The 23,095-nt window shown below is 38.0% G+C and overlaps 1 protein-coding gene across 1 annotated transcript; it reads right to left on the bottom strand.

Moving 5' to 3' along the window:
- Window positions 1-2,233: 2,233 nt before the first annotated feature.
- Window positions 2,234-19,522, bottom strand: TMEM156 (transmembrane protein 156). The gene is made up of 6 exons (XM_032999256.2): window positions 19,423-19,522; window positions 15,257-15,538; window positions 13,474-13,719; window positions 11,284-11,391; window positions 8,061-8,165; window positions 2,234-2,770 (listed from the first exon to the last, which is right to left on the bottom strand). The coding sequence occupies exons 1-6, from the start codon at window positions 19,520-19,522 to the stop codon at window positions 2,565-2,567; spliced, it is 1,047 nt and encodes a 348-aa protein (XP_032855147.1). The 3' UTR covers window positions 2,234-2,564.
- Window positions 19,523-23,095: the final 3,573 nt, after the last annotated feature.

The raw sequence follows: 23,095 nt of genomic DNA, 5'->3' as shown, positions 1-23,095 counted from the left end.
GTGATACAGAGATGATGGGTTTTGATCAAGGAGCTCCTGGTACACGCTTCTTATCTCCACTCCACCTCCTTCTTAGGAAAAAAACAGGTTTTATCAAGTTGATGTAATCTCTAACTGTCTTTGTTGATTCTGGGAATTTAATCATCTTGGCATTTTTCAGTCTCAGTACTCAGCCGTTCGTGTGCACTGCTTCTAACGCAGCCATCTCCTCCCTGTTGAGCAAACTAGTCTTTAGCAGCATTCCAGAGACTTCCTAGTGACAACCCTAGCACTCATGAGAAAAATAGACCACACTCTCCTTCCACAGCCTAAGTAACCAAAAAGACTTCTAGCTAGCAAGCCTTCCTGTAACTGCAGTGTTGTTAGCCACGGAGCCACCCACAAACACAAGTAGTGATGAGTTGAATCTGATTTTATCAGATGAAGGGGGAAGTGTTTCTTCACGGGAAGTGAAACAAAACTAAAGCAGAAATTGCTGTTATTATTTTTACAGAGTATTTAGCTTTGAGAAATGTTATTCAAAACCTAATATGATAAAAGGCAAGATCTACATCTAAGTTCATGCCTCTCCAGCCAAATCCTCTAATGATCTCTCCACATGTCATGTAACATTACAATTTCATGTATTCGGCATTAACCCCACGTATCACATCCAGTTTTCAGCTCACTGCCAGCAGTCCTTCTGACAGAAGGACTGTATTATGACCTAGAAAGCAAGCCAGCTTCCATACAGCACAGCACCAAAACAGGGTATTTGGGGGTTCTCAAGATACCTAATCTTCTTCTTTCAGTCACTGACCCAGAGATTAAGGAAAGGCATAATTTCATCCCAAGATGTCCTGGATCTCATATATTGTCTCACAGAGCAACCAAAGATCTGCAAAGTTGTTCCATCTCTTCTGTCTACCCTTTAATACATAACACTTAAGGTAATGAAAGCAAAAGGAGTGCTAGCAGGTTGATCCCAATGGCTAGTCCCACCTCTAGGAACACAAAAGTTATATTTGCACAGGAATGGGCCATGACTTTCTTTTTTCCTGCTTCTAAAAGACGAGTTTTGGTGAACAAAACATCCTGGAAGGACAAAGCATGCTACTGATCAGCCACAGTACTGTATAAATGAAGACACTGAATACTAGTGAGCACCCCCTTAGAAACACAACCCATTACAACCTTAGAAATGTCTTATTTTTAACCCAAGAGTAAATGTCACTGGAAACAATTAAAGTGGGCAGGTACATGGCAGACAGGGATATGGGAAGATAAAGGTTTACCTGAAAGACAATTGACATGTATCAGAAAAAGAAATGGTCTAGAACCAAAGTGGTTGGGAGGACTCCCTGTAGGAAGGAAGAAGCTGCCCTACAGAAAGGCTGATGAGGCCTCGTGGAAAGGACCTGCTCACTCAGCAGAAGCTTGTGACATACAGATGGCAAACAGCTGAATTCAGATGATCTGAAAATTGTTCTCATCTGTTACGGACTTCCCAAGTGGTGTTATCTTTTTCTGCCTCCTGATATCCTCATTTTAGAAGAGTAATGATGACAACTTTTCCTCTTTGTTAGTCCTCAGAAGATCTACGAATGGGAATCACTTAAAAAGGGGTCAGTATTTTTAATTACTATAATACACTGTCCTATAACCCAAATAGTCTCTCTCAAAAGCCAAACAATAATCTAGCTCAATTATTAGTTTATTATGGCAGTACCTCATCTTTTGTCAGAAATGCTGTTCAAAATTTCTTCTTTAGCTCTGTTCTCAACACACAACTGCACTGTTTATGGTTTCACACAAAGAACAAAAATCTAACCACTCTTCAGTACATCCATTTTTTCAACACATTAAAAAGATAGCATAGCATGATACTGATTAAAACTCCAACCAATTTAAATAGATGTAAAGAAGGACCTTCTTAAGCTTTTAACCTAAAAAATTCACCATAAACAGTAACATAATCTGTGCAAGTAGCCATAATGTTGTCTATACAATTGATATGTTAGTCTGTATCGCTTATACAAATAGCATCTGTTCTGTTTCTAGGCATTGCAAGTACTGCCAGGAAGAGGTATCTCTTACTGCACATTTCTTTTCAGACTTGTTTCCTTACATCTGGACTTCCTGAAACAATTACTGGAGTACAAGGGCTGGAGAAAGTTAGAAGTGGGGGACCAGTTTTACTTCCAAGATGAAACCAACTTCTTGTCATTCCTTCTGACAGGTGTAATAACAACAGAGCAATCTATTTCTTTTGTTTGTGGAATTTGATCAGCAAACTATTTATTTCAAACATGTGCTTTTCTTTAGAGATAATTTGCAAATTGCTTTTGTCCTCTGTGCTTGTCAGAAACAAATGTCATCATAATGCTGAAGTCCAGGACACAATATTCTACACTAGAAAAATAGTGTCAGAATTTGCACTGGGCCCTTCAGGGACACACAGGGTTTTAAAGGCTAACACATTAGCTTATAGATGACTCTTGGTAGCAGAAGGAAAATTGATTTTGTTTCCCTCCCATCTACCTCTCACAAAACATATTTTCCAATTTCTCATCTCATATACCTGGCTAGAAGAAGCAGTAATTCATTTTGAGCAGATATTGCATACTATTAATCCTAAAAATATGAGACAAAACAGAATAATCAGAGTTGTATGATAAATACTTACCTTCTACAGTTAATGCACCCACATGACAGTGCTCTTGTTCAGGAATTACGGGCAGTATCTTTGTGGTCTGTGCAGCAAGTAGAATCTCTTGTTTGCTGGTTTTCACTATTGAAAGTTAAAATAGTTTTAATCCCTATTATTAAACAGCAAGTACATCTGCAGTGTTAAAACATTGAAGCTGCGAGTCTGAAAATCATTGAGACCTATCTGAAGACAAGGAAGAGGTGGACAGCCAGTTTTTCAGTGGGATTTCAGTGCCTAGAGATGCAGATACACGTCAGGAACTCCTGAAAGTGCTAACCATGTTTTGTATTTACCTTTCTCTTGATGCTACTGGGACTACAACTTGCTGATCCTCAGTCTTCCTGGGAAGCAGCTTGAAGGTAGGCAACTAAACTGCTGTTGGAAATTTTTTTAGTAGTGAAAATACAAAAGCATGCAAATTTGGGGTTAACTAGACCTCCTAAAATACGAAAAGCTACAGTTGGCCAGTTAAGCAGAAACAACGGAAATTTAGAGTGTGGACTTTCTGATTCTTTTTCACATAAGGGCAACTCAAATTGCCACTCAGGAACATGTGATGTGGCCTCAGCTAACTTGTCATACACACAGGGAGGGCTACTGGGTATCATCCAGTCATTAACAAAAATGACAGTGTGCCCCTCAGAAGCAGGGAAAGGTGTGGTGATGCCTTTAGCACACTGGCAGCACAGATCCTGACATGATACCTTACTGGGATGCAGATAAAGAAATGCAGAAATAGCATTGTCAGGGAAATGAACTCAGAGCTGTTGATCCAATGCATTTTTCAAAGAACTACTGCAAAACACAAAAAATATTTCAATTGCAGGTCTATCCTGTCCCTGACCATCCGTAATTTCTGTAAACCTACAAATGGGCTTCTACTGAGTTCATAACAAGAGGATGAACTGTGCCACTTATATTTAGCTACATCCCTTCTCCACTATGTCATTTGGGCTTCTGTCTTTACAAACGCAATTAAAAAGTAAAGTTTGGATCTTGGTAATTAAGCAACTGAATATGAAAAGCAAAGTTAAAATAAAACTGGGGTAGTTTTAAAAATAGCAATGGATCTTGTTTCACCCTCAGGATAAACCTGGAGAGAAGGGGAACGTAGGCTGATAGTCCCTTCAGAGCCTGGGTGTAACACTGTACTGCATGCATGCAAACTAAGCTGAGAAATGGCCCCTTGTGCATCAGTGCTCTATGGAAAGCATGTAGGGGCTACAAAAAGCTCCCTAAAATTACCTGCATCCTATAGATTTTATCCTCTCATCTGAAAAATAATTAAAAATAAAAGCCTCAAAGTGGTAATAAGGCTTCACATTTTTCTCTGGAAATGTTGCAGCTCAGAAACATGTAAGTCTGTGTGAAATATTGAATACTATGACAAGCTTTGCTTTTCCCAGCATTATTCATCTAAGTGGCAGAGAAAAAGACTATTAATTATTCAGCTATGTCAGGAATTGAGGATCAGAACCGAATAGGTGATGCTTTACTTGGCCAAGATTAAACAAATTTCTCCTTTCTTGTCTTTGTATCTATTTGCTGCTGTAGAAGATGTATCTTGCCCATCCTCTTTGGTAAAAAGAATATGTATTGCAGAATACATGGAGGAATGAGCCTGAATTCACTGGGATGCCAGCCCTGACATTACTGAGCCAGTGTTTGTTTCTATTTTCAACCCACCAACAAACCTGAAACTGTAGCAACACATCGGAGAGATGGCAGAATTTTGCCTATTTCCTCTAATCTTGTAGGACAGGAACTATTATTTCAATAGGATAGTACATAAAACAATACAGGAATTCAAATGACTGAGAGGAAATTTGTCTTGTTTCTTATGCGTAAATTACAGCTGTCAAGCCCACTTATATCAAATGATACGGATGTCACAAAGTCTAAACAGTCCAGAAAACAGCTGCAGGCCAGAAACCCTGAGGTTTTATTCTCTGAGTCCTGGTTGTCACCATGACCCCGCAATGTCCATCTTTCAGGATGAGTTATAAAATTACTATTCATCAGAATTAAATTAAATTTGCGTTACTGTGAGCCAGATGAGTCAGTCAACGAATCCTGTATTTGTATCCTAAAATGTAATGAACCAAACTGTGGCTCTGTGAGCCGATGGAGAATTACTGAAAATGAGAGAAGGGTACCGATTGAGCAATGTAGAACAAGACATTATGTTTCAACTAAGGTTGCCCACACAGAGTATAGAGTAGTAACATGATGATATTAACAATATGATTCCCTGTCTGCACAGTCCCATTCTAGTTTCCAATAGCCCTTATGCTGCTCTCAAAATAGGATAAAAATAAACAAGGAATGTCATTCTAATGCTAGGAAAAGAAGGTCTACATGGGAATTTATAGTGGTAGACTTCTAGTAATATAAATTCACACTTAAGTATAACCCATATAATTGTTTCAATGAAATTTCCAGTATGAAAAGACTCTGCTAGACAGATTCAGTCTCAGTATTAAACACTCTGATTTATGCAATCTGTTTCCAGTGCAACTACTTTTTCTTGTTTTAATAACATAGTGTACAGTTCACACACACTAGCCTGCTCCCAACAAGTAATGCTGTACCATGTCCCCAGACATATTTTGGGGGGGGATATAGCTATATGAGTTACTAATAATGGAAAAAGTGTTAAAGTATTTTAGGGAAAATGGGCTAAGGAAAAGGTGTAACAGCAGGGTAAGTACAGCTGCCTTCCCCTTTCTCTGGAATTGATGCTGATTTAAGCAGTAAAATGCACAGGAGAGTTCAGCAGTTTCTATCTGGCTTCTTTTAAAACACTGTAGGGAATACTGTTTAGTCCTTCTAATTGCTATAATTAATTTATTAAGTTGTTGCAAAACCTTTTTACTGCCTCTTTGATTTGAGAAAGCTCCTCAAAGAAATTCTTGCAATAAAAATCTCTTACATGGGAATCTCCCTAAGATTCTCTGTCATGAATACAAAGCAAGGAATTGACTTTTCTTCTATGGATTATTTTCCATGTGCTACTACTACTGATATGAAAATGCTCTGTGTCTGGAAATACAGAGCAGCCGCTTAAAGAATATTTACTTCTTACGCTAAAGGAAAAGCAGCCTGTACTTTTTCCCTTTTCTTGTGGCTGCATCTAAGGGCAACTGTGTTTTGTGAATTCGTATCATTCGAGGGACTGTTTTACATAATGCAATGGCAGGACCAGAACCAAAGTCTAGGAAATTCACTCTGTACAGTCCATGCTCTAGTGCATCCTTTTTGGGGTTAACAGCACAGACAACATTTAGTCAACGTTTATGACCAGAATGCTTTCAAGCTCTTCTGTTCTCACTATATATGCTCAGTCCTTTCTAGTACCATGAATTTGGAAGACTGTAACTTTAATCCTACCCTAGAGAACGTATTATATATACACTTTTCCTTCTTTCCTCTGGCCACCAGACTTAATGGTAATGATTCATGTACACAGAGCCACTAACAGTTTCACAAAAATAGCATCCATGTCATAAATTATCTTTTTGTAGGGCCACGGTGATATTAAGACAGTAATTTCCTGAGCCTACCTAGGAAATCATTCTCATTCTTGAAGTATAAGTTTCCTTCTTTTTCTTACCTTATGCTTTCTGAACTTTGAATAACCTTCTAGTAGTACCTATACATCTTTTCATCTATATGATATACTGTCACATCCTCTCAGATATATAGTTATTTAGTCTCATTTGTTTCCAGGTGTGGTTGTATTGTCTACAGTGGATCTCAATGTTTTGTTTCAAGCTATGCACTAACGATAGCAAAAATATTATGAAGGGCTGTTGAAGAAGTCATCTAGATTTATTTATAATCCATTATCACAGTAGCAAATCTTAACCTTAGCAGCTGTGGAAAGAATAAACTCTTTTCATATAGTCTTGATTCCATTTTAATTTATATTGGTATAAATTGGGGAAATTGCACAGACTGGAATTATGGTGTGTGAAATCAAGGAATTTCATATTAAAATAAAGCTCATTATAGCAGTTCATACAACTAAGCATCTTTCTGCGTTAAATGGATAGATTGAAGTGGGAAGAACTTAGAAGTAAGAATGACAAACCAATAAGGGATTCTTATACTCTTCAGTAAAATCTAGTAAAACTAAATTTGAATTTCCATAAAACTCCATCATCAAAAATGCCTTTGGATATACAACATTAAAAATGCCATTTGAACATGCTGATAAAACAGGTATGGTATTAGTGAAGCTACTCAAGACAAAAGATGTCAGAAAGACAATTCCTTTCCTGCAGGATGAAAATAATGAGCTCATAAATATATCTTAGAGGTAGCCAGTGCTTTAGAAGTGATGAGCATAAATTGTACTCGCAGGAGAGTTCAGACAGACAAGAAGCTACGTACTCTTTTCTAGGTAAAATTGAAATGCCATGAATCACTGAGTTGTAGAGAGAAATTATTGAGTCTTCTCTTCTTCCTGAAGAATTAACAAGACAAACAGCAAAGTACCCAAGCCTAGCCAAACTTAAAATCATTTTTCCATTTGCTGGCTTTGTAGTTGTTCTTGTTATGGAAGGAGGTTGGTTTGCCATTCAGAGCTATTATTCTATCTGTTCATGTTATTTTTAAAGATAGAGCTCCCTTCATAAAACCAGAATCCATAGAATTTATATTAAAGCATACGACTCTTCAAGCAATATCAGTAACACTCAGAGCTACTGCTCCTAATTTCCTCTCACACAGAGATTTGCTACCAGATCATAATTTCTGGAACCAAAACTTTGAGTTTGGCCATTTAATTTATCTGTGCTAAATATACTACAGTCTCAGAAAACCACATTTTATTTCCTATCTGAAACTAGAAAATTGAACTTTGTGGAAATTTTTCCCTAGATGTAGGCTACAAAGTGCCAAAAGAGTGATCCTCTGAGTCCTGCTACAGCTATCCATTCCATCCTTTGGTAGCAGATTTTATTAAGGGTCATAAACACATAGAGCATACATACACATATGTACACATCTGTATAGTTTTCATACACACACAAAGCACTCAGCTGCCAAACATCAAATGTGCCACAGAACATGGCCAAAAATTACAAGGAGGTAAAGAACACAAAGTCATTAATGAAACACATTTGTAAGACTTGGAGAAGAATTCCCATATGATATACCTTAGTCTTCTCATAGGTTTATTGTCAGAAGTATTTTTTACGATATAAAAATATTTCTATAACATAGGCGAGATCAAAGTTGTGTAGGATCAAAGTAACTCTGAAACAGACTTGAAGCATCCCTTGACAGGAAATACTTAAAAGGTCTTTCTTAACCTCCTCATGCCTCAAGATTTGTTAGGTTTTTATTTTACTTTTATATTACTTACCAGAAAAAGGATGAATTTTAGTAGCAGATATGGTTCTTCTTGCATGTCTGGAACCCACTCTTCTTAGAACAGTAGAAACTGATGATGCAACTCTGTGTTTACAATCTGTTTTAAAAAAAATATGTTATCCTCAGCTATAGAATTACATACAGCACTGATTAGAAGAAAAGCTGCTAAATCCCTTATTCTTAAACTGTTGAACACCCTTCATGAAGAAACAGCAAGGTTTTGAAATAAGGTGATGAGGAAAACCAAGGGCCAGATGTTTTATATTTTCCTGAATTAAATTTTCTGTAAATTCCATTTAGGTTTGGCCCTTTCAAATTATTCCTTCCTTTTTCTGTATTGTGTGCCTTGAACAAATTCTGGAAGATTACTGAAAAAGTACATGTTCCAGTACTATGCTAGGAAGCTGACAGATTCTTTGCAATGGTGGGGTGTTCATCTTTGAAAGCACAGTCTGAGAGCAAGCTCTACACCACTCAGAGAAAGGAAGAGCTGGGTTGAAAACCTCTGACTGTTCCTCAGCACCCAGTTTATAATCTCCTCTATCTTTCCATCCTTCTGCCAGTCTCTAATACTGGGCTCTTGATGGCGTTACTGCAGATGATTGTGCAGCTGCTGTGGTTAAGCCTGTTCCACAACGACTGCAGTTCAGGGCTCAGCCAGCTTCTGATGACAGGCTCGCTCCAATTCTACATAACAAAATTGATTTTTATCTTTTTATTTTGAGAACACTAGAAAACTTCATCTTTAAGAAATTCATTAAATCAGTAGCATTATTTAGGTCATGATTTTTTAATGAATAACCAGTGAATATCTAATGTGCTGAAGCCCTAAGCATGCACTGTAACAGTTAATGTCAAAGGAAGCTCTGGAAGTGGCTGTAAGACAAGAGTGGAAGGGAAAAGGCAAAAGGACTCATTTCTAATTTAGGTCCTTTGTCATGGATTGGTTTCAAGCTCCACCAAGTTTATTTGGATATTTCATTTTAAGCACTCATGGAAATAACTTAATTAATGTTTCAAAGAGTCTCAGAGTCTGCCTAGCAGAACATCTTGAAAAGTCTCAAGAGGAAATGAATAATTCCATATTTCTTAATAGCTTTCGGTGGTGCTCAGAAATTATGAGAAAATCTACTAACTGAATTATGACTGGAAAAATTCTTAGCAGCTGTTTTAGTCACATAGTAATATTCTGCTGCAATCTTTAGACACCACTGAAAAAAGCAGTATGTAGACTTGCAATTAAATATGGCGTCATAATATATACAAATAAGGAATATAATCCTTAAATCTAATTTTTATGTACTTGTCTTTTTATCAGTAACATGCTGATGTTATTTATAATGTTATATGTTATAAATTTAATTAATAAAACCACTATTCCTCTATTAATGGAAAATGTATTCTAAAAGCAAATCAGTAATTAGAAGCCTCCAAAGGGCATCTTTTCCTCCCTGCTTGTGCCCATGACAGTTCTGAAAAACCTGCATTTAATGGAAATCTGATGTTTAAGAATGAAGGCAGTAAATCATTAATCATCACTACTAATAGTTCTGCATTAGAAATGGGATGTTATGACTCAAAGCATAGAAAATCATACTCATGATATTTGTAGGTAGCTTTCAAATTGCAAATAAAAGTCCTTCAAATTAGAGCACTTAATACCCTACTTATATATAAAAAGCCTTACTTATAATAGCCTACTTATATGAATAAAATAGGCCTCAAAATTTGGTTCTAGCAATAAGTAAAAGATCATGTATTTTAAGCAAGATAAAAGAGTTTCTTTAATCATTTGGAGAGGGGCGCAGATTTGCCATTTGAAGCAATTATTTTGCTTATTCATTAAAAATATATGCATAAAATATTTACATTATGCCAAAAAATCACAGAAACATTTTGTGTGTGGGTACTCTTCTTCCTTCAGTTATGATTAAAGCTAGACTCCTATTGCTCTTTCATTACAAAACTGCCTGTGGATACAGTAGGGATGATCAGAGGAATGGATATGGCTTATCAATTGTTTATTACCCCTGTGACCAAGGTCTCCATTCAGCAGCTCTGGACTACAAGGCGAACGGACGTCTGCCTGGTAATAGTGGCTAAATGCTGGTTGTCCAGAGACATTCTGCCTACTCAGGGCTGACACAGGCAGAAGGTCTCAGGAAATTGCAGTGAAAAGCATCTAAGAGCAATTATCTCGGGTAACAGGTGAAGTAACACTCTTTCCACACTGATGAAAGAGAGTGTGCTCCCTGTACCACCTACCTCTGACTTGGGATGAAAAAAAAGGACCAGCAGCTGACAAGCAGTCAATTTTCTGCATTCTTTTTGTGCAGAGAACTTCACCTTGATTGCTCAATAGTCTCAAGCTCAGGGTACTCCTACACTTTTATTCTTGCTTTCTTCACTGTATATTGCTAGAAGAAATACTGTAAATCTGACTTCAGCCTATATCCCAAGTGAATTGCATAGCAAGAGCCTGTCTTGGTTGGTGAAGGCATTCTGTAGAAACAATTGTTTCAGTCTCTGAATCAAGGACAAGTTCTTTCATAGCAAAGTTTTATTCACTTGGAATAGTCAGTAGTGCCGACTCAGAAATCACAGCAATATTTTCTTTGGTGGAATAACAGCAAATAGAAGAAATGGTATCCAGTCTTAATTCAGCTCTGGGGTTAAGGAGGCACAGCTTGGTTGACCTGTATGGGATTACACCACCACTGAATTTAGATAACCAGTTCTTAGGGCAGAGACATGAGTGCATATCTCCTCATATCTATCCTGTAATTTTTCTTGACCATGACCTAGATGAATCATCTTCAGTAATGAAAGGGTATTTCACTCTGCTTACATTGGTCACTGGCATTTCTGCTTAAGACCCTCAATAAGGTTCAACTATAATTGTTTTATCTACTGGAATCAGTCTGAAAACAGAAGTTCATATCACTACGGATCAAAGGCCACCAAGCATCTGTCAAAAAACCTGTATTTCATTCACCATCAACAAGCTTGGATTTGCATCCACAATTCAGAGGTGAGAGGTGATAGTATCAGTCATTGGAGTATTTCAGTCCCTCTATAAGAACCTTTTACGCTATTACAATTAAAATACTGATGTCTGAACCACATTAATAATCAACAGCTTTGTTATTGTCAATAAATACATTTTTCATTGCATAGAAATTTAAATTCATGCAGATTATCTTTTTGTTACTTACAGTTTTGTTCATTTTCTTGAACTATTTTGTAGATGACGATTGAAATAGTAAACACAAAAACTACTGGAATCATAGTGAGCCAGATGATCTTTGTCATACACATTGGATCTGTCCATAAAATGTAGAAGAGAGAAAATGAAACAGGAAATCATTGGCAGAGAAAAACAGAACATTCGATCGTGGTATGTTTTTTGACCATGCCTATCCCCAGAGAAAAAAAAAATTAAAACAAATTATGAGATTATTCCTTTTTCTTTCAGCTTTCTTTGTTGTTTGAAATTAAGTTTCCTGTCCATAATCTAGCTTCATTTTCACCTGTATCTACCTCTCCATGTCTGAAATAGTTATATGTAGCTAAGTGAATTAAAACATTTCCTATTTGTATAAACTGCTATATGCAACTCAGCCAGGAAGAAAATGCTTCAAAGATCAACATTTATATTTGAGGCAGAACAAGGGTAATATATATCCCCTCTTTATTTGGATGGAGCACAGAAGGAATTGGTTCACCGTCCAACACTGGCCTGTACTGGCATTCTCAACCTCCTGGTCCATCTTCATATACAGGAGAAGGTAAGATTCTACATACAGAAATTTTCTTATCAAAAAGTGAGGAAATGTCACCAACTCTGGGGATTTTTTTTAACTAGTTTTTCTAGCTTGGGGGAGAATCAGCATGGGACTGCACGTAGGAGGTCGGCTGCTCTTTTGGACAACAGTTGCAGCAGAAATGCACCCACATTCCACAGGGAATTAGTTCAGCAACTAGTACAAGTCAGGACTATATACCACAGAGAAAGGATGTGGAGAACTTTAATCCCCAGTTGCTCAAAAGACCTTTCAAACTTCTTTGGCAGCTGCATGTTAATGCATAACTTAGCATTGTCAAACAACTATTTAAAAAAACCCCATGTTACTATTACTCATATAAAATTAAATTACAGACTATAGCCAAATTACTGTTTTAATTTCCTTGACTTAGAATAGTATAATTAGACCTACATCAACTTCCTTTGTGTATCTTCTCCACTGAGAAGAAGTCATGAGGTAACTGCCAATAACCCCATGGCTCTTTGAGGTAAGAACAGCTCTTCCCTCCTAATTCAGAACTAAAAATATCTTTTATACAGTCATTTAGGCTCCTTTCAAACAGAGTACTCTACCCCATCTTGTAGTGACATGTAATGACTTGTATATCAACCTGGTTTAGTAAAAGCCCAGAGCACCTCTTTACCTTTGTTTTGAAGTAAATAGAAAAAAGATGCATTGTTAATTTTTATTGTTAATTTGAGATTACTTCCCAGGTAAATCACCATCAGCAAAGGGTGGTTAGCTTTGACACAAGCAGGTTACAAACTATACTCCTTCCATAGCTAGACCTACTTATTTTAAAAAAACCCTAAGCTGCCCTCTCTTCTCTAAGATTTTACCTGGACTTATTTTAGGCTTAGGCAACTCCAAAACATGTTGTTTTTTCCAGCAAAGGTACAGCATAAAATGCGTTTGCCATACAAAACTAAATGAATGTAATAATTCAGCAATTCCCAGATGGCAAATGTTGCATATAGACAGGCTGGAAGCCCTGACTGTGGTCAGGCAATCAGCCAAAAAACTCCTGCAGCACAAAGGGAAATTTAAAAAGCTGACAGGCTGTCCTCTGGGAAAACTAATCCTAGTTCAGCTGAAGATTTCTCTTTTAAGTGTACTGTAAAAAGGCTGTATACTAGGATATTGCAGTACGACAGTAAGAAAAGTCAAACCTGTCTCCTGGTTCTTCTGCCACTGAAGTTAACAGGAATTTTTTAATTTACCTCCAAGACAACAGGGTTATGCCACTGTCAAGGAGGGGAGAAGAAAAAATGTAATTCCAGGTTTTGTCATACATGCAATTTGTGAGTCTGTCACCGCTTAGCAAAAAAAATGTACAGACACTTACTTTGCTGTGTTGCTTCTAGGAAAAAAAAAAAAAAAGAAAACAAACCCAGCTAAACCTGCTTTAAATCTCTAAAAAACCTGTCAGTTACCTACTAAAGATGATCTTTTACTAAGGGATGATCAAAATCGTATTTTCTTCTTGCTTACATACTTTCAAATGGCTGCTGAAAGCAGAGAACTACCTACTGAAGATTTTTTGCAAGATTTATATTGTTTCTGGTTTGATTTCCATTCTGACTCTCCTTTGTAACTTACATTCCATGGAAGACTTCAGATGCAGTGAAATATTCATGCAGTCATTTTGGTCTTCCATCATTGCCATTAGACAGGAATGATTTAGGTATTCTTCGGCATTTCTTCCTCTGACTATAGAACTGTTGATGTGGATTTCCAGGAGGTAGTGAGTATTATGGTCTACTTCTTTCTTGGAAACCGTAGTGAAATTAAAATATTTATAAAAGTAAATAACATCTTCCCTTTTCACTTCAAGTGAGCCTTTTGCTTTTGGAAATAAAAATTAAAACAAAAGTGTTACATAACATGGTAAACAAAGAGACAACTCTCAGAAAGAACAACAAAATAAATTCTCTCATTTGCAAAAACATACAGTAGGATTTTACGTTATTGACTATGATAAAATGGACAAAAAGATAGCATGTAAAGTTATTCTGATCAAATCTGAAGAGTACTGATTATCTATACAAAATATATTTCCCCTGCAAATTATAGCCCCTTTTTTGCTTTACTACCAGCTTCAGAGCTTTTCAGTTTTTTGTTGTTTTGTTCTCTGTTGTCAAAGGTAACAGAGAAAAATCAGGCTATGAAAAATTTAAAAAACAAATAAAAGCCATGTGATGGTACAGATTTGAAGTGTACATCTAGTCTATCTGCTATCAGTTGCAGAAGGTCCTTGTTTCACTTCAAACACATAAGCTGTGAGACTTGCACAACGTTAGCAAGAAACATAGCTGGGTGAGACATTGTCAAAAGTGTTAAGAGTTGTATAGGTATAACTGAAAACAGAGTTTATCCACATTTGTTTTGTTTTGTTATTTTCCATACTTGTTAAGACAGCTATGTTGTAAGAAGAAAATTATGCAGTTGGAAAAGAACTGCATTTCTTATATTCAGGATTTGGCCTGTTGCCCCTGTTGCTGACAATGTTAGGAAAACAAAATTCAGGGGCACCCTCTTCCCCCAAGCTTTCCAGATAACTTTTCAAGTGTATGTGGCACAGAAGGAATACGCTGCTATTGCTCCAAAAAGATGTGGGTGTTGCTGAACACTTCTCTGTACTGCTGTGCCAATCCTTATTCAGTGCTGCCTTCTATGAAACATGCAATGTCATTTCTGATACTACACAGTTGTGGATATCATAGACTACAAGCACAAAAATGGTTATTTCTTGTATAGCTCCCATCTGAATAGTTACCATCTTTGAATTAGTTTTTCAGATACTGACTCACAACCTATCTTCATATAATATCATCAATCTGCAGGTAGAGTTCCGCAATGACATTTAAAAGCAAATTCAGCATGAAAACTGATCAGAAACTACAACTCCTTAAAAATAAATATTTCAGACAATTTATCAAGAATAAAAGAATAAATATGGGGATATAAGAGTGTTCATAAAAGCCAGATGGCAGAGGTCAAACTTGCAACAGAAATATTCCAGAGGTTTCTGGATAAGGCACTCTTTTCTTGCAGCACCCTCCTTCCAGACCAATACAAAGCCCATAAAGATAATCACACACACACACATGATTTATACAAGATCCTCAAAGAAAATAAATCATTATTTTGCCCTTGATGTTTCACTGACAGCCAGAAATGAATGCCATTGAGAATCTGACATAAAACCTACATTTTCTAGCCATGCAAAGACAAGCTAAAAAAAAACATTGTTTGTAGATTTACAAAGACTGTAGAGAACCAGCAGCATACTATAATTTTCTTTTAACTACAAAATAAAAACATGCCTTTCATGTTGCAATTAACTACTTCAAAATGAAGTATTTCTGCTTCCCCTACTTACTTTTTTTATCTACCGACCATGATCCTTGATGATCAATGTTCACATCTCTCCTGTATTCACACTCTGTGTATTTAGTATGGGATTGTTGTTCCTTCCTGGAGGGCAGGCAAATACATGGAATATTTTGGAAACTAGAATGATTTAAAACGACCTTCAGTAAAATAGTCTGGTTTTCTCTGCTTTGTTGCACTGATCTTTTGCAAGAATTGTTAAAAGTACAAAGTGGAAAAGTGATGTTATTTGATGAACAGGTATCCATGCATGACACAATTACAGTGTTATCTGTAAAAAAAAAAAAAAAGAGTACTATATTAGCAAGACAGTCATATAGGAAATGTGGACAAATACATGCATGGAAGCATCATGTAACAGATCCTTTAACCATATTACAGTGAAATGCACTTTCTTTCTTGAGGGCTATGGCAGCGTATTGAATGCATCAACGAGTGAGACAAAGCAAGCACAGACTCTTCCCACAACCCAGGTGCTGGATTTCATTGCTGAATTGTATGGAAGCTCTTGTAATACTAACTTGAATTTGTGATGGTATCTAGTCACATTCCTGTTTCAAAGCTGGTCCAATTTGATTGCACTTAAAGATAAAAGCACTCATGTTTGGAGGGGGAACTTAGCCCTGGAACTGTGCAGTTGCAATGCACCAGTGCAATTATGTTTTAAAAAAGTTATAATCATAATGAAAACATTAATTCCAATGATGACATTCTTTCCTGGGCTGCATGAGGAGAAATGTGACCATTAGGCTTAGGGAGGTGATTCTCCCCCTTTGCTCTGCTCTGGTGAGACCCCATCTGTGTCCAGCTCTGGAGCCCCCAACATAAGAAGGACATGGACCTGCTCAAGTGGGTCCAGAGAAGGCCACAAAGATAATTGGGTACTGGAGCACCTCCCTTGTGAGGACAGGCTGAGAGAGTTGGGGTTGTTCAGCCTGGAGAAGAGAAGGCTCTGGGGAGACCTTATAGAGGCCTTCCAGTACTTAAAGGGGGCTACAGGAAAGATGGGGAGGGACTCTTCATCAGGGAGGGTAGTGATAGAACAAGGGGTAACAGTTTTAAACTGAAAGAGGGTTGATTTAGGTTAGATATAAGGCAGAAATTCTTTCCTGTGAGGGTGGTGAGCCAGTGGCACAGGTTGCCCAGAGCAGCTGTGGCTGCCCCCTCCCTGGCAGGGTTCCAGGCCAGGCTGGACGGGGCTTTGAGCAACCTGGTCTGGTGGAAGGTGTCCCTGCCCATGGCAGGGGGTTGGAGCTGGATGGTCTTTAAGGTTCCCTCCAACCCAAACCATTCTGTGATTCTATGACATTGAAACCACACAGTGAAAATACACAGAAACGCTGCTGAATCCTCCAACCACACCCTTCACATTCTCTTATAGTCAGTCAACAAACACGAATCTTAATTATGACCATTAGTTTGGTATTCATAGTCAAATTTCAGTATCAAATTACTGTACCTAGAGTACATTAATGCTGTTCTGGCAAGTAGTAAAAAACACATAGAATTAATTATTAATGAGTGTTATTTTAGCTGTCTTCCACATTAAAGTAGGGCTTTATTGTACAAGTCATGCATTTTTACTTGAGTTAAATTTGAACTGTTTTTTCAATATGAAAAAAAATTAAGAATAAAAGACTTCTGAGATCATGATATGAAATATGTATTTATGAATACAAATAACCACTTCCCAGAGTTTATACAGCACTAGCCTACAGTTTTGTAGCTGAGCTTCCAATTCTAGTAGTACCCTTGCATCGCTGTGAAGAGAAAATTTTGCGTCTAACTGCCATTATGAGTAATAGGAGTAATATGTTCATAAATCCTTATGTATAGAGGGAAAAACATAGCCTTTAATTGCTCCAGTGTTCAGCTGCAATCTGACAGCTTCAACAGGCCACCTGTGCTCACATAGCAGCAAGCTGACCTCAGAAACGGTTCAGTGAAGGATTTCAGACACCATACAGAAATAAAATCCAAAATTCAATGCCAAAGTCAATTATCGTCACTTTACTAACACTACATCAGTGAGTCATAAACTCCTTATAAAACCTAATAAATTGAAATGTAAAATACGCTTCCTGTGTAGGTAAGAAAATAATTAATTTTAATACAAAAAGGAAAAATGTCAGACAAAATTTAGGGCTTGATCTTTCCTTGAGGCAAGGCAAAACATTTTCCTTGAAATGCTTACAATCTGACCCACGCAGCCTGTAGCGGAACAGGCTCTCGAGGTCAAATTCTTCCAGTGGAAGGAGGCGTTTTATGCAGAGCTTCTCCGTGGAGGTGAGCCAGGAATGGAAAATGAATGCTCACTCTGCTCTCATGGCAAGGCGTGCGTGCATCTGGGCAACCAGTATAAAAACCACTGCTACAGCTTTCAAGGTCAACTAATGCTAATTCCCTACCACAGCCCTTTCACCAAGAAATTTCTACGCAGACTTGGGAATCCGCTGACTGTGCTGTGCAGCACTCTACGTACAGCACTGTGAAGTCCATTTTGAACTTCACACACAGCTAAATAGGCTCCAGAGCTGCCTGTGAGCCATGTTGTGGATATGTAAAAGGCATGTTACCTGAGTAGAAAAAGTTTGAATGCTGTCCTGTTAGGGGGGGTGGTTATCATCCTCTTGAAAGATCTCTGCTGAGAAAGCCATTCAAATTATAACCTAGCATCAGGAAACTTTATTTTCTTCCAACCCACAGGAGTGTGGACTTTCTAGGGAGGGGTATAGATTGTCAAACACTGTAAGAAGGGCTGCAAAAAGACTAGACTTTCCCCAGGGATTACATGGCAGACAGAGCGCTGTACCCACAAGAGGCTTGTCCCTTTACTGCAGGATGGGGAAGCACCTTCCCAAATGGAAACATCACTAGGAATGTGGAAAGGGTTTTGTGAAATCTGAACACAGACAGCCTGAAGAGGTAAGAGGATCACTGAGATGAAACCGTGCAAAGCGTCTCTAGGAAACTGCTGTATATTCAAAGATCTGTAACCCACATGCTTCATGTCTGGAAGTTCTGTGATTATAAAATTCCCTTATTAAGCCTCTATTTGCAGAGTGTTTTTCCACATAAAATCCAATCCCATTAAAATGAAATTATTCACTCTCTGATGTTTGACAGTAAGGTCAATGTTTTCTTCTGGTAATAGCATGTCATTGTTTATTTGCATAGTCTGTGCTAGCAGATACTTTGATTACTTCTGCACAGAGGTAAAACATTAATTATTCCAACATCTTAAACTGACTCATCAATTTTATGGTATTTGAAACTTGTCTCACCTTACTAAGTTTGTTCATTTATAAACTATGAAAATTTATAGATTATATTCTAGTTATTGTCATATTTAATCTTTGTGGTTAATGAAAACAGAAATGTAAATACAAGTAACCTAATCTTTTTTTTTTTTTTTTTTTTTTCTGGAAAATTATGCTTCATAAGTAATTTATTTCATGATGCCTAGCAATACACACCATTTGTCAAATGGATGCTTTTTTATGATAACATTTATCTATTCAAAAGATTACTTAGGAATGGATGTGACAAAACTGTTTTAATATTAATTTATTTATGGATTTTTAAGAGACCACTGAATGCATAACTTCCACACATATATTTTGCATTCATCCTAAATCCAGTATCAGCCTTCAGGATTACCAAGAGGTACTTGGCATTTATATTAAAAGATTTGCTTCACGCAGTTACACCTATTCCACTTTAATTTTTTCAGGTTGCCACTGCATATCTCTTTCACAGACAGTATTTCATACCAGATAGTAATTGTACAAAGTTTTACAGGCATTTAAGTATAGAAACTTTTTAAAAAAATCAGTTTTCAGACATGAGTACCTGCTATAGAAGAACCATATGTATTTTAACTATTCTCTTCATGATGAAGATAGTAAAAGTACAGTTGCATGGAAAGTTACCAAAAAAATTGCAGTGTACGTAAATGAAAGACAAACTCCTTTTAAATTACTGCATATAATTAACTCTGTTGGTTAAAAATCTAACAAAAAAATCTATATGCTTTGCAAAGTCCATATGAGTATAGCATCCTAACCATCGCTTTTAAGAAAGTATGTGCCAACTTTTCAATTGCAACCAGACTGTAGGATAAATGAAAGGCTATTTTAAAAGCTGATCACTCACCTTCATGGACTTTGAAAAATTCAGGTAAACATAAAATAAACATAGTAATTATACCAAGTACTAATCTGAAGAATTCTGATTTTCTCAAAAGCAAGCACATGTCACCGAAGCACTCCCATCTAGCATAGTGGTGGTAACTTCCGTTGGTTTAGGTTTTAACTTAGTGCAGACCTTATGCAAAATAACGCCTATTCATTTCCTTTCTCTAATATTACTTTCCTTTTTGCTCCTCGTTACGTTAAGTTGTAGAGAGCCAAGTTCTGTTCTTACATTGGCATAGATGACGATGATTCAAATGAATACTCTGAAGATAGAACTCATATACCATGATGAAAATAAGAGAAAAGTCATGCATAGAAACAATTTATTAATTTGGGTAGTTTTGTTTCAGGAACATCACCCCCTAATGGCCATGTTCATATACCTTCTAAACAGTAAATGAATCATCTTTGTGAAGGAATTTTGTTCTCATTTGGCCAAGCAGATTTTTAAAAAAATGAGTCAGATCTTGCTTATAAAAATGAGTCAGAAACATATGACTCAGATATGGAAATTTTATTGTTTTATTTATATACATATGCGTTGAGCCCGGGGGAAGATAATTTTATGTGATAGAGAACCTTTAAGACTTTAATAGACTACTAACTTGATCGTTACAACTTAAAATTTCTGATCTGGCAAATAAGTGATGTACTAAGTACGATGACACTGAGTATGAGATACTCATATTATCATTGCTTCTCTATTCTTAAAAGACAACAGAAGTGTTTCCAATCTGTAGATTGTCTTCAGTGTGTATCCTTACTATCCTTTACACCACAAAAATACTGGATAAAGCCATTACTATTCCTATACATTGTAGTCACAATCTTTCAGCTAAACTTTCCAGTTTAAAAAGTGAAATCTTTCATTCCGACAGCCGCCATGATACTCCATAAATCCTTCTTACAGATGAGACTGCAAAGAACATTTCTGAAAAGTTCTGAATAAAAGTACTCTGAATAATGCATATATAAACCCAAATAATTTGACTTAGAGTATATACAGTATGAAGGATTTAATTCAGAAAGCTCTCTTCTGATATTTTTCCCACAACCCATTAAATACTGAGTACTACCAAAATGAAGCAATGCTGTTGAAGTCAAAATAAGAAATGTCCTACAAACCTGAAAAGCCCTTCTGGTCATCTAGTTATCTCAGATGGTGAGTAAGCCAGGTAGAAGCAAATACAGTATTCACTCTATAAAAAGAGTCTTAATGGAGCTGTGGTGGATACAAATTCGTTAATATGATATTTTAAATGTAGTACTTTTATGCAATGAATGCAACGAAACCAAAGCGAAATGAAATGATTTTTTTGACAGTTTGGTGCAACAGAAGTAATAAGGATACAAAAAAGTATAGGTATGAATTTAAAAAGCAAAATACACCCTTTGCACAATTTATATTTGTGATGTTAGCAAAGTAGCTCTACTTTGTGACAGGCTGAATTGCCCCTTAAGTATCTGGCATATCACTTATTTACCTCTTCCTGTTTTCAAGGTTGCCTGGTGTTCATCCATCCTTTCTGCCCGGAAGGAATGGAGAAAATACAGGAGGACTCTGTCAAGTCACATGTGTATCTAACCCTTTCTGATACGTTCAGACGTTCGTTGTTGTTGGTAGAGCCCAAGGTCAGCAGAGAACTTGCCCTGCAGGATCACACCCAAGTTCAGCCTGATACAGTAACAACCTGTGGAACGCATTGTGTTTCAGATTCTATAGAAGAAGGTTTCCAAAGACACTGCAGTAAGCAGATGGGGAATATCTATTTTAGGGCTATGGTGAAGGCATGTTTTAGTTTAGTTTCTGAGTTCAGGAGGTCCATGTATGATCTGTCCACACGCTCCCAAAGGGACACCCCAAGCTTTGGACACTATTACCCTGAGGCAGTTTGCACACGTGTGAACTACGTGAATCACATACACGTGTGTGGCCTGACCCGCCAGCTGACCTGAAAAACATGAGTTTTCCTTCTTGGTGACATGTTTCCCTCCACCTAGCTAATAAGTTTTACACTGCTGGAACAATTAGTACCTTTGAAAACCCTATCCTTCAGTCAAATTTAGTTAAAATTGGCTGAATCGTTTAAAGTCAGCTAGGATGAGAACTGGCAAAGTACACAGCCACATAGGCCACATTCCCTTGCAGAATTAGGCAAAAAAAGCACTATATACCTCATTACTGCATGAAACTCATACTGCCACACCTCAGCAATGATCTCGCACGCCCTTAAATCAGTTTTATCAGTCGGAGGCATAGCTGACTGTCACACAGTCTATTAATTTGGAAAATTATTCTACCTTTGGATGGCAGGGGTCACTGGTAAGGTGTTGTATAACAAGACTGGCAAAGGCTGGAGTGTGTTTGTTAGCGGTCGCAATCGTGAATAGAACTTATCTACACACAGCAGATAAGCAGGCACTTCTTCATTCCAGCGCTGGGGAACACGGGGGATAACTCCGCCAAAGACGTGTTCGTCGATAGGTACAAAGCACAACATATTTATACACTTTTTCAGCAGAGTCATAGTTACATAAGATCAATAAATTCATAACATTTAAGTTGACCTTTATAATGATTGGCTTTCAGTTACCTCACCTTACCTATATTCCTATTTTACAGAAATCATTGGTCATCTTTACTGACTGATTTAAATAGGATGGGGGGAGGGCAATGATTAGCATATTCATGTTATTTCCTGGAAATTATTAGCATATGCAAATATCCCTAACGCATGCGTGGTTATACTGGATGGGGGTCTCTGGTGGTCGTCGATAGTCTTCATCACTCTGTCAGCTGATTGAACTCCACCCCTGCGCATGCTCACTCCACCTTTGGTTAATGCTCACCTCTCCCTTGGCCGATCTTCCCAACCAAACCAGTTTTCCTCTGGTACCTATTGTTTCAAGTCAAGATCCATAACCAGTACCCACTGTGTTAATTCAGAGTCCGTAACGATTGTTATAGTGTTCAAGGCACACAGCATACTAGTTGCTTAATCCTAAGGGCCTCAGTGTACTTTACATTCTCATAGCTACTGTAGCTTCATGTTAAGTCAAAATCATACTTTTAAACTAAAATCAAAATAATATTCTAGGATCCCAACTGTTTTATTAAGGTAACTGCAACATGTTCGCCCGTCAGATGGTGAGTACGGGCTGCCTCAGCACCACGCGGTGCCAGGGTCCCGCGAGGGGGTTAGCAGTGCACGCGGGGGGGGGGTCCCTGCAGATGTATTTCGCTGAAATGGGGGAGCGGGAAGTTGTGGAAACGCTTAGCTCTGTGGTTTTAGAGGACCGGCGAGGGTACCCAGGAACAGGATGAGACCTCCGGTAAGGTTAATGACGAGAAACGCCCCAAAAGGGAGACGCTGCCCGGCCGGGGAGGAGGCGGCGCGCGGCGCCTCAGCCTGAGCGGAGCGGCCACGGCCCGGCCCCGCCCCGCCCCGCCGCACGCGGCCACGCGCAGCCCCTGCCCGCGGGGCGAGCGGAAGCCGGCGGTTGGCTGGCGGCGGCGCGCGCCTCCCGCCCCGGGAGCAGGAGGAGGAGCACGGCGGCTCGGCGGGAGGCGGGGAGACACGCCCCCTCGTCCCCCGGCCCCGCCCCGCCCCCCGCGTGCGCGGCCGGCCCTG

This window comes from Tyto alba, unplaced genomic scaffold (genome assembly GCF_018691265.1).
Source record: "Tyto alba isolate M040663 unplaced genomic scaffold, T.alba_DEE_v4.0 Super-Scaffold_6, whole genome shotgun sequence".
NCBI lineage: Eukaryota > Metazoa > Chordata > Aves > Strigiformes > Tytonidae > Tyto > Tyto alba.
This window is presented reverse-complemented; position numbering and strand designations above follow the sequence as displayed.

What these genes read in the sequence shown, in the direction of transcription:
- TMEM156 (XM_032999256.2), bottom strand. Translation starts at nt 19,522, where the DNA reads ATGTGCTTGCTTTTGAGAAAATCAGAATTCTTCAGATTAGTACTTGGT. An exon ending in TCTGAAGTCTTCCATGGAAT is followed by an intron (nt 11,392 to 13,473) that starts GTAAGTTACAAA and finishes TTTTATGGACAG; the next exon opens with ATCCAATGTGTATGACAAAG. An exon ending in TAAAATTCATCCTTTTTCTG is followed by an intron (nt 2,771 to 8,060) that starts GTAAGTAATATA and finishes AACTTTCAATAG; the next exon opens with TGAAAACCAGCAAACAAGAG.